Consider the following 12,466-nt stretch of genomic DNA (forward strand, 5'->3'; position numbering starts at 1 on the left):
TTATTACAGAATTAAATATATTTAACAAATATAATATTATGTAGTAGTAATGTAAGATCAGAAAGTAATAGATCATAAGTATTTTTTTCTTATTTTAAAAGTAAATTTTGAGCTTATGTTTACAACGTCTGTCATTTTAATACCCGCGAAACAAAAATTTATTTTAAACGTCAATTTCTGGAGTCAGTGTTCATTCTAATCATTCTTCAATGTCAATATATATCAAAATAGATTCAAATTAAAAGAAACTCTTTTTAATTTTAAATCAAAGTTAAAATTTATTTGTAAATAAGTTTTTTAGTACATAATGGATGAATGGGAGTCGGTTGTAAAAAGTTATCAGGAAAGTAGCGATCCCAAAAACATTACGAAAGTTTTGAAGAGTGCTGAGATTGTTCTTCTTGAAGATTTAGCTTCATTTGAGACAGGTATTTGCTGTATTTTCAGTTTATTTACTAAAGCTTTCAAAATACAATCTTTGTCGAAAACTTTTCTATACAAGAATTTGAAAAGTATCGCTACTTTTTTTAACTAAAACTTTTGATCCAGTTGCAGTTTTTCCCATTTATAATACAATAATAAAGTAATTATAATTTTGATGAGGTAATAAAAATATAGTTACAGATATACTGAAAGACATTTTTCTCATGGTTTTTTTTTTAATTTTATGATAGTTATATGGGCAATGATAGTAAGTCTAATAGTAAGTGGCTACGACCACCCATACACATTGATGATTTAAGAAATATTAACATAGAAATTAAATAAGACATTAATTTTTTTTCAGAATGGTTTCTCTCAACTCTTTTCCGGCAACCTATAAATCTCTTAAATAAAGTGTCTGAACAACGTCTCAATAATGATTGGAGCAAATTTACAATAAACTCGTTTAAATTAATCGGTGACATTGTCACTAAATATGATAGTGCTGTTATATATTATGAAGACATTGTCACGGTAAGTTAAACAATCTTGTTGTAATTTATTTATTTATATAAGTTACATAAAACAACAGAAAAAGATCCTGAGGGCTATTTGTCTATTGCAAGGGTACCGTGGTAGATCACCAACAATGAAGTTCAGGAGCACCTCGAAATGAAAAGAAATGGAGTTTGGAATAACATAACATAATCAGCCTGTAAATTTCCCACTGCTGGGCTAAGGCCTCCTCTCCCGTTGAGGAGAAGGTACGGAGCATATTCCACCACGCTGCTCCAATGCGGGTTGGTGGAATACACATGTGGCAGAATTTCGTTGAAATTAGACACATGTAGGTTTCCTCACGATGTTTTCCTTCACCGCCGAGCACGAGATGAATTATAAACACAAATTAAGCACACGAAAACTCAGTGGTGCCTGCCTGGGTTTGAACCCGAAATCATCGGTTAAGATGCACGCGTTCTAACCACTGGGCCATCTCGGCAGGGTTTGGAAACTAAATACAAAGAGTGGTGGTACTGGTGGTGAGGCTAAGGCATACTATGGTACTCATTTGCGTCCATGAACACAGGTGGCATATTATTACCTCCCATAATCCAGTGGGGAGGCGAATACGTCATATGGAGCATGATCTACGATTTTTTTTTTTTTTCTCCGAGGCATGGGAGTGTAAAACCCAATAACTTTTAGTTTTGCTTTAAGGGCTCGGCTCACTACACATAATTTTTTTCGTCCAAAATTTTTGCTTCTTCTGACAAATTACGGGCACGATCTTGGGACGGTGTGTGGAGTGAGTAGACTCCTCTATTTGCATAAATATGACCAATAAGTCAATGATTTTGTTCAATGCTTAATGCACTTTCCGTTTCAGCTCTGCCTCTTACCATATGACGCTCAAACTCGACAACAGGCTCTGTCATGTCTCACAAGTGTGGTCACCCGGTCGCCATTGGGGGCCAGGGATTTGAACCAACATTTGATCGCCCTCGAAATGGCTACCACATGTAAAGCGCCACTTGCGGTGTTAATTGGTAAGATTTTGGTAAATTAGGTATCTGACCGAGCTAGGACTGCTCTGCTCCAACGGTCATCATTCGATATACGTGACCACTATGCAGTATTCATTTAAACGATAATTGTAAGCAGATTTAACCGAAAGTAAACTGGGCAACTGCTCTAGGGCCTCCACCATATACAAAGATAAACGTATTGTTTATAAATCTGACTGACAGAAATTAAATTATCAAATTCATTTGTAAAGTAATAAATAGGACCTCCACTGCTCCAGGACCTCAACTCGTCTGTAGCAGGCCCTTTAAATTCGGCTCTGATTATATGCTGTGTCGGTATTTCCGGTTTTTATCTGATTCACGTGTGTTAACTCCTGTGTCTTCTCAACACAGCCCTTCCAACAAAATCGAAACATATTTTGTTGGGGAAAACCTGACCATCAGTTCTTATAATGTTTATATGTAACTATTCGTATTGAGCATTAGGAGCCATATTTTTGAATTACTTCAAAATCAAAATATACTTTATTCAAGTAGGCTCATACAAGCACTTTTGAATCGTCATTTAAGAAACTATACTAAGTGAAGCTACCACCGGTTCGTAATGCAGATGCTACCGAGAAGAACCGGCAAGAAACTCAGTTGTTACCCTTTTTCAACAACAATATTGGGATGTTCTTGAATAAAGTAACCTCCAATATATATTTGTATTGTATTTTAACCATCCATTCGAAGTCAATGCGTCATCAACCTTGGGAACTGAGATGTTATGTCCCTTGTGCCTGGAGTTACACTCTGAGTGAGTGACACCTTTCGAACCGGACATCAGTCCATACTTATATTATAAATGAAAAAGTAAATCTATCTGTCTATTGCTTTTTCACTTCTAAAACACTGAAGCGAATTTGATGAAACCATAGACCATACTACTTTTTATGTTGTTATACCTGCCGACCATTAAAAAGCGAAGCCGACGACGACTAGTGCTAAATTTGCTGTTTGGGGATAGATATAATATTATGACGACCTCCGTGGTCGAGTAGTGTGTACACCGGTTTTCATGGGTACGCCACTCCGAGGTCCCGGGTTCGATTCCCGGCCGAGTCGATGTAGAAAAAGTTCATTAGTTTTCTATGTTGTCTCGGGTCTGGGTGTTTGTGGTAGCGTCGTTACTTCTGATTTCCATAACACAAGTGCTTTTGCTACTTACATTGGAATCGGAGTAATGTACGTGTTGTTCAATAAAAAAAAAAAAAAGAACGAACGTATTTCAGATATTCATGAACTTCAGCGTATAGGTTGACGCAAGACATCGTGAACGAATATAAGATTTTAAATTAACATGGTTATTTTTATTACTAACAGTATCTAAAACGGGATATTTACCATGTTTTTTATTTTTATTTGGTGGAGCTCGATATTTCGACGTTATCTACGAATGAACAAGACATTTTAGATACTGTTAGTAATTGTGAACGAAGTTGCACATTTAAAAAAAAAAAGATTAGTGAGCGGTAGCCAGACGGCCCTACCACCTAAAAGATAAACGTGTTACTTCCAGGTGCAATATGTGAACACCACCCGGATGTGGTCGAAGCGCAAATGACAAATATATGGAGAGTGTTCCTCAACTTACTGGATTCGAACAAACACACAGTGAGTTTTTTTTATTATATAGTTACGTAAAAGGGCCACCTGGTCACCACTGACTAGAGACAATGGCGCTGTAAGAAATATTGACCATTCCTTACATCGACAATGCGTCACTAACCTTAGGAACGAAGATGTTTGGTCTCTTGTCCCGGTTGTTATACTGGCTCATTCACTCTGGAAACCGTCACAAGAATACTTAGTACTGCTGTGTGGCGCACATACTTGTCCTATAATAAAGTGCGTAGTCCACTGGTCTCTAATGAGATTAGCCGCTGTGACTGAAAACTCCATCAGTATACCTTAGTCCGCCTTTATAAACTTGGATTTTCTTATATTGAAAAGTGACCAATAGGATATTTTTCCAATAAAATAAATTTCTAAAAAAGTAAATTAGCTATCTCTTAGTCGGTTTTCGAGCGCAGTTGGCGCCATTGAGTCCCACATAACACCCCCCCCCTCCCCGGCCCGTTATGCGGGGGAAAAGTATGAAAGCAAACAACGCGAGTGAAACTGCACTCGTTAAATTCTTGGTGTCGCCGATGATGCTTCGATTGGAATTAATTATTGTAGATTATTTCCCATATCTATTTATATTCATCCATATCTATTCTATATTAATCACGCGTTCTAACCACTGGGCCATCTCGAGATGGCCCAGTGGTTAGAACGCGTGCATCTTAACCGATGATCTCGGGTTCAAACCAAGGCAGGCACCACTGAATTTTCACGTGCTTAATTTGTATTTATAATTCATCTCGTGCTCGGCGGTGAAGGAAAACATCGTGACGAAACCTGCATGTGTCTAATTTCAACGAAATTCTGCCACATGTGTATTCCACCAACCCGCATTGGAGCAGCGTGGTCGGATATGCTCCATACCTTCTCCTCAACGGGAGAGGAGGCCCAGCAGTGGGAAATTTACAGGCTGATTATATTTCCCATATTAAATACTTTTGTGATATTTTCCAGGTGACCGTCATAAAAGCAGTGCTTGAAGGTATAATGGGACTCTTCAAGTATTTCGAGATGGAATTGCCGACGATGGAACTTAATACATTCTACGACAAGCTCGTCGGCTTCCTCGATCTGCCGAGATGTGAGACAAGTTAGTATACGTTGATCCTTGAATGTATTGTTTGGTGGTAGGGTATCGTGTGAACCCGTCTGGTTAGGTACCACCCTTCATGTATACTACCGTCAAACAGCGATGCTATGTTCCAGTTTGAAGGGTGAGTCTGTTAGTGTAACTACAGGGACGAGGGAGAACAGTACCCAAAATGATTGGTGCATTGGCGATGTAAGGAATGCTTAATATTTGTTATAATGGCAATGTCTATGGATGGTGGTGACCACTTACCATAGTGTAACCCATTTGTCCGTCCGCCTGCCTATTTAATAATAAAAGAATGAGCTCAGTGTTAGACCCATCATCGTTAAAACAATTTCTTGAGGTTAGAAGACAAATTTTGCGTGACTTGGTTTTCGTATTATGTTTATTATCAGTTTAGAAACAATACTAGTATTTTGTGTCTAATTTAATAATAATTTCGCAGTTTCGATTCATAAATGTCGTATCGTGTTAGTTTGGTAAATTGTAATTCGACATACGGCCAATAGATGGCGCTGGTACATTTCTGAATCGCGGTATAGTTTCGTTAACATCAACAGCATAGTCAGAGAGTGGTTCTTCTCGATCGGTGTAAGGGTCAGGCCGAGCCTGGTTTTCGTAGATTTCCTCTTTACTCGAGCTTTTCCTCGTTAGCGGTAGCTTTAGTTATCGCGGAAATCTTTCAGGCCTGAAAGGTCAGGGTCGTACTCGTGACCCAGTGGTCGTCTGAGTTGGTATGCAATTTCCTGGTCGGAGTCATATCAGGTGCTAGTGCAAGTGAGGACAATTTGAGGAGAGTATCGATTACCGTCCGCCTGCCCGCAGCGGTGCTGTCGCTGCTGCAGCGCCACGCGCGGCTGTTCCGCGAGCGCGTGTGCGCGTGCGCGCGCGTGCGCGGCGCCGTGCGCGCGCGGCTGCGGGGCGCGGGGCGCGGGCGCGCGGGGCCGGCGCTGCGGGCGCTGCACGCCGCCGCCGCGCTCGTGGCGGACGACGCTCTGTTGCAGGTTACGTCCGATAGATATATATGTCCGGGTCCCTTGGACGTTCCGTCGTATGAAGCGTGTCTATAATGAAATAAACATAAAAAAGTTGGTGACCAAATTAAAAATGATGTCCTATCTAGTTATCTAAGTGTTTGTATTAATTTATCCATCTCGCGTCATCATGTAAATTTTTGCTTTTTGCGATGACTTATTTTGACTATAACAATACGAATTAACAAACTCGAAATGCATATTCAAATATAGAATCTCGAACTTTTTTTTTTTTTTATAAACGTAAGTGCGACAGCGATTAGTGTGCGAGTGAGATAGCACGAGATCGTCGACCGTTAGCGATAATTTCGAACACGATTTTAATTTCAGAAAATTATCACCACTGAAATCGAACCACTTACGAAATCGGATAACTATTACGAAAAAATCACAGCGCTGTTCGTGTTGACGGACATGCACAGGAGCAAGGGTTTCGGGGATTTGAACGAATACATTGACATACAAGCGTTGGAGTTCGACATAAGACGTGGGAACATAAATTATGAGTCCTGTGAATCTGTAAGTATTCATATAAACCATAAAATATAAATACATCAAATATATAAATAGATTTTCAATATGTTGAAGTCGCTGTATTGAATATATAGACATAATCATAATCAGCCTGTAAATTTCCCACTGCTGGGCTAAGGCCTCCTCTCCCGTTGAGGAGAAGGTATGGAGCATATTCCAACACGCCGCTCCAATGCGGGTTGGTGGAATACACATGTGGCAGAATTTCGTTGAAATTAGACACATGCAGGTTTCCTCACGATGTTTTCCTTCACCGCCGAGCACGAGATGAATTATAAACACATTAAGCACATGTAAATTCAGTGGTGCCTGCCTGGGTTTGAACCCGAAATCATCGGTTAAGATGCACGCGTTCTAACCAATTGGCCATCTCGGCCCAGTTACCATAAAATATACATATATCAAATAAATAAATAGATTATCAATATGTTGAAGTCGCTGTATTGAATATGTAGACATTTTATTGCCAATATTATTTTGACGACCTCCGTGGTCGAGTAGTGTGTACAGCGGTTTTCACGGATACGCCACTCCTGGGTCCCGAGTTCGAACCCAAAGAAGGACATACTAGTTTTTTATACCTACCTACCCCCCACAACTGTCATTTGCGTAATGACAGTTAAAAGTGATTGTAAAAATCAAATTCAAAGTATTATTTATTCAAGTAGGCTTTTACAAGCACTTTTAAATTGTCATTTTACAAACTATATTAAGTTAAACTACCACCGTTTCCGAATGTAGATTCTACCGAGAAGAACCGGCAAGAAACTCAGTACTTACTCTTTTTAAACATTTAAAATGCAAAGTTATGTTAGTTAAATACAATTATATATGTATGTTATGTCTCCTGCCTGGAAGTCAACAAGCATTAACTCCACGCTTTTTTATCATCTGTATAATCTTGTATCGAATAATATGCTTTATTTATTTATTAATGTAGTCCTTTACGAATGATTTGATTTTATGAATCTTAATTAATGTTTTCTAATTATTGGCTGTTAGTAAGCGTTGTAATTAATATGTTTCAGGTTTCATGGTGTGTCCAGTCAAACATTCTCTACAGTGATCGTCTCCTACAAACAGCCATTATGTTCTACGACAAGTTCATAGAATTGAAACGCAAAGAAGTCATAATACATTCAATCTTACAAGCGAATAAGGAGGTTAGATATGTGAGTATTCAAGGAGGCTCATAAAAGCACATTTGAATCGTCATAGATTCTAACGAGAACCGCCTAGGAATCATACTTTGTTGGCTGTGTACGTATGTGTCAGAATTTCTTTCGACACATGCACAAATTTGAAGAGTATCTTTTTTTTTTAATTTTAATTATTTATTAGGGAAAAAAAAGAGCCGAGATGGCCCAGTGGTTAGAACGCGTGCATCTTAACCGATGATTTCGGGTTCAAACCCAGGCAGGCACCACTGAGTTTACATGCGCTTAATTTGTTTATCTCGTGCTCGGCGGTGAAGGAAAACATCGTGAGGAAACCTGCATGTGTCTAATTTCAACGAAATTCTGCCACATGTGTATTCCACCAACCCGCATTGGAGCAGCGTGGTGGAATATGCTCCATACCTTCTCCTCAACGGGAGAGGAGGCCTTAGCCCAGCAGTGGGAAATTTACAGGCTGATTATGTTTTTTATTTTATGTTTTATTAGGGAATTAAATACTTTGTTGTGAAGGAGGTCTTGAGCGTGGACGTGGATGGATATAGAGGAGGCGGACGACCGAAGACACGATGGATGGATTGTGTGAGACGTTATGGCAAAGAATGTTACTTGTGAGATGACGTCAGACAGATAAGTACGGGGGAATACTGCGCCGACCCCGAATCCGAACCCCGATTGGGAGAAGGGCAAGAGGAGGATGATGATGATGATGATATTATGGAAACGAACTGTATAATGTTTTTGTCATGTCATGGGTACCCGGACTGGCAAATTGCCCTGAATGTTAGTGGTTACTGCTGCCATTAAACATTGGCACTGTGATAAATGCGAACTATCTCTTAGAACGCCAATCACATCGACATTGAGACCTATGTTAAGTCCCGTGTGCCTGTAGTTACACAGTATAAATGCGTATGGGGGGGGGGGGTTCTGTGCAGGACTCACTGGCGCCAACTGCGCCGGAATACCTTCCAGCACTGATTATATTATTTAAATTAGTTTTTACGACTTTAAAATGTTAACGCTATAACTTTTCACAGGCAACAGTTATGTTTCTGATATCAGAGACGTGCCGTGCAGCCTCCCAACAACAATACATGCAGCTGTGGCGCGACTTGTTCGACTCTAACGATAAGACGGATAACTTAGTGATGGAATACGCGCCGTATATTGTTGATGATGTGATGGAATACTTTTTGGGAGTGATGGAGGGCTTAGGCGGTGAAGTGAGTACATGTACAGTCTGTAAGTTTCCCACTGCTGGGCTAATGTCTCGTCTCCCTCAGGCTAGGAGCATATTTTATCACGCTGCTCCAATGCGGTTTGATGAATGAAATTAGACACATGCAGGTTTCCTCACAATATTCTCCTTCGCCAAGCACGAGATGTATTGTATTATAAACACAAAATAAGCTCATTGAAATTAATTGGTGCTTGAACCCGCAATCATCGGTTAAGATGTACGCGTTCTAACCACTGGGCCATCTCGGCTCATTTTCATAAAGTTAGTCGATATTCTAAATTAACTATTGATATAAGGGACAATATATATTATGTATTAAATACCAAAAAATATTAATTAATGTTACTCATGTTAATGTTTATGTCTATTTACAGGAGATACCGCCGAGGGTGACGTCACAGCTGTCAGTGCTGGTGCTAGTGCTGCGGTCACATCCGCGTGCGCACGCACGTCTCGCGCGTGCGCTGTGTGCGGCGTCGCGCACGTGTGCGCGTGCCGTGTGTGCTGCTATTGTGTGTGCTGTGTGTTCTGGGTTCTGTTACGAGGTACGTGCTTATATTCTCTACATATATACTCATTCCTGATTGTGATTTTTATTGGGATTGGTCAAGAGGCCATAATTGTTTTTTAATTTTTAAATGTGGGTTACGACAACCCTATAGCAAGTGCTGAAATATTCGTCAGTGAAATTATTTCAGAATATTCAGAAAGCACTGAGGTACAAACAAAGATGAGCCGAGATAACCCGGCTTCGAATACACACATTAATCGAGGATTACAGGTTCGAAGCCGGTCAGACACAACGAATTTAATATGTACCGTTCTATATTGTGGAACGAGATCCTGATCTTCTCTAATGAGAGAAGAATATACCCCATTAGTGTTTTTTTTTTGTTTTGTTATGATAGGCGGACTGACAAATGGCCACCTGATGGTATGTGGTCACCACTGCCCATAGACATTGGCGCTGTAAGGAATAATAACCATTTGTTACATGCGCCACCAACATTGGGAGAACAATACTAACTATTGCTGTTTGCCGGTAGAATATCTGATGAGTTCCTGTTAGCTACCCAGACGGGTATACACAAAGCCCTACCGCAGTTAAATTTTCACAACGAATCGATATTTCATTTCAGAATATTTCAATAGAACAGTGTCCAGAAGACGACGAGAAGTTACAATGCTCGCTGGCGCTCATTGAAGTGTTAGATAATAGCCCGTACTGCGATACAGAGTTGATCATTGCTCTCGAGGTATGTATTTTAGAGGAGTCCCGGGTTCAAATACTTGGTCGAGCCTATAAAAAAATGTTATTGGGTTTTCCTTGCGAGGTTTGTAATTTGCCAGTGGTCAGCGCTTCCGTGCGTACGTGGAGCTGTCGGGCCTGTGCCTGAGTTCTGGTTGCGACGGCTCGTCCCTTCATCACCATGAAGCCTAAACTTAATGTCAGCTCAGCTTCTTCAGCTTAAAACACTCTTTGGATGTAAATTTAAAAGATGTCGGCGTTTTTCAACGCGTACTGTATAGCCGACTTAGTTTAAGTTAAAATGAGTTGTTATTATAAGGTTATTATTATTATTGTTGGTGGTGGAAATGCTATTGAGGGTGAAAAAACCGGCCGTGTGCGGGCTGGACTCGCGCACGAAGGGTTCCGTACCTTGATTATCTACAAAAACTGCAAAAAAAAATCATGTTCGTTGTATGGGAGCCACTTTTAATATTTATTTTATTCTGTTTCTTTGTTTTAGTAATAGAAATACATCGTCTGTGAAAATTTCAACTGTCCAACTATAACGGCTTAGTTATTTGTTAATTAACTGCTGCTAGTTCTTTGTACGGTGTATTTATATAAGTTGTATGTATCACTCTCGAAATTAATTAATAAGATATTTCTTTATTGGTTAAGTTAAGAATTAAAGTAAAACAATACAGTAATGTAAGATAATGTTATAACAATGTTCCCGGTTCTAGCGTATCCAGAAGAGAGCTTAAATTTCCCGCCAATGTTTTCTTTTTTTTTTTAATGTTGCCCGCTTCAAAAATCGTAGCGACAACATATGTGACAGATGGACAGAGAGTGGAATCTTAGTGATTGGGTCCCGTTTTACACTTTATATATTTATATCTTATCAAAAAATGTCTTTCAGATGATATTTACAAGTAACGTGGTGGCTGCGTCTACTTTGAGCAGAGCTCTGGTTGTATTGGAGGAAGTTTTACAGAGAAAAGGATCTGGCGACACAAGAGTGATTGAAGTAAGTCGTTTGAAGTCTTAAGTTAAAGCGGAAAGCCTTCATTCAATACAGAAGCGTTATACTTGCTTATCGCTGGTCAAAAGTCTACCATCGGTTCGGAAATTAACACCTCGGACCCGAGAGGAACCGGCGCAAGAAACCCTCATTTCATACAATAACATTAAATATATTTTCGTTATTTGAAAGAGCCCAGCGATCATATCATTCGCGACGTGTGCGATCAAATAAGCACAGAGTACAGCACAGGCGTGCGTTATATACATAATGCAGTTACCTTTAAGGGGCCCAAGGTTAACAAAGCGTGAAAAATGTTTTTGGGTAAGATTCTATCATGTATTTAAGCAACGTTAGAACGGGGACGAGCCGAGACGGCCCAGTGGTTAGAACGCGTGCATCTTAATCGATGATTTCGGGTTCAAACCCAGGCAGGCACCGCTGAATTTTCATGTGCTTAATTTGTGTTTATAATTCATCTCGTGCTCGGCGGTGAAGGAAAACATCATGAGGAAACCTACATGTGTCTAATTTCAACGAAATTCTGCCACATGTGTATTCCACCAAACCGCATTGGAGCAGCGTGGTGGAATACGCTCCAAACCTTCTCCTCAAAGGGAGAGGAGGCCTTAGCCCAGCAGTGGGAAATTTACAGGCTGCTAATGTAAAAAAAATGTGAATGGGGTTGTTAACCATTTTCAAAATGAGAGATTTTTACGTTACGTTAATAAATAGTTTGATAGTTTAAATCGTCAAATCACTGAGACACACACAATCAGTTTGAAATGTTTCTGTTTCAGATAATTCGTCGAGTTGAAAAGAGATCGAGACGGATCGACAGACGGATGAAAGACGGGCGGGTTTTATATAGAGATGTAGTTATGTTCCTAGGTGAGACACGAGGATCAAAATATACTTTATTCAAGTAGGCTTTTACAAGCAATTTTGGATCACTTTACAGAACTATATTTAGTGAAATTTTTAAATTAACATGGTTATTTTTATTACTAATAGTATCTAAAACGGGATATTTACATTTACATTATCTACGAATGTCTCGTTCACGAGAACAGTTCAGACATTCGTAGATAACGTCGAAATATCGAGCTCCACCAAATAAAAATAAAAAACATGGTAAATATCCCATTTTAGATACTATATTTAGTGAAGCTACCGCCGGTTTTGAATTTAGATTCTACCGAGAGGAACCGGCAAGGGAATATGTTACAAAGTTATATATCCAGCTTGAAAGTCAACAAGTATGTTGTTTACACCTTTAAAGACGTATCACTTTGTATGTTACCCGAGTCGGATATTAATTTTAAGTGCTCAGTGATGTTGATGTTGACGGTGTAACTTTTCCACGCTTTTATCATAAAAAATGAGAAAGGGGGCCCGAATGAGTTTATAGTGAGCGTCACTCGGCCGCCGCCGACTGTGCACGGAGCGCCAACAAAAGACGGCGAGATTTGTCGCTGTGGACGTGTGTCGTTCTCTTGGCCGCAGGCGTGTCGGACT

The 12,466-nt window shown here is 39.8% G+C and overlaps 3 protein-coding genes across 3 annotated transcripts in view; all 3 read left to right on the plus strand.

Moving 5' to 3' along the window:
• LOC113400639 (grpE protein homolog, mitochondrial) overlaps positions 1-12,466 on the plus strand; it is a 275,541-nt gene that overhangs the window by 231,051 nt on the left and 32,024 nt on the right. The gene's annotated exons all lie outside the window — the stretch shown is intronic.
• LOC113399232 (uncharacterized) lies at positions 255-5,780 on the plus strand. Its single transcript, XM_064219584.1, has 6 exons — positions 255-428; positions 788-957; positions 1,811-1,970; positions 3,511-3,605; positions 4,572-4,707; positions 5,536-5,780. Exons 1-6 carry the CDS (start codon positions 308-310, stop codon positions 5,778-5,780), a joined length of 927 nt encoding a protein of 308 aa, XP_064075654.1. The 5' UTR covers positions 255-307.
• The window catches only part of LOC135194276 (uncharacterized), a 19,165-nt gene continuing 12,695 nt past the window's right edge, over positions 5,997-12,466 (plus strand). The window contains exons 1-7 of the mRNA XM_064219585.1: positions 5,997-6,263; positions 7,307-7,450; positions 8,494-8,679; positions 9,071-9,241; positions 9,836-9,952; positions 10,847-10,954; positions 11,749-11,839. Of these exons, the coding sequence (XP_064075655.1) occupies positions 6,159-6,263; positions 7,307-7,450; positions 8,494-8,679; positions 9,071-9,241; positions 9,836-9,952; positions 10,847-10,954; positions 11,749-11,839 (922 nt within the window). The 5' untranslated portion in view covers positions 5,997-6,158. The remainder of the gene's footprint in view (positions 6,264-7,306; positions 7,451-8,493; positions 8,680-9,070; positions 9,242-9,835; positions 9,953-10,846; positions 10,955-11,748; positions 11,840-12,466) is intronic.

This window comes from Vanessa tameamea, chromosome 29 (assembly GCF_037043105.1).
Source record: "Vanessa tameamea isolate UH-Manoa-2023 chromosome 29, ilVanTame1 primary haplotype, whole genome shotgun sequence".
NCBI lineage: Eukaryota > Metazoa > Arthropoda > Insecta > Lepidoptera > Nymphalidae > Vanessa > Vanessa tameamea.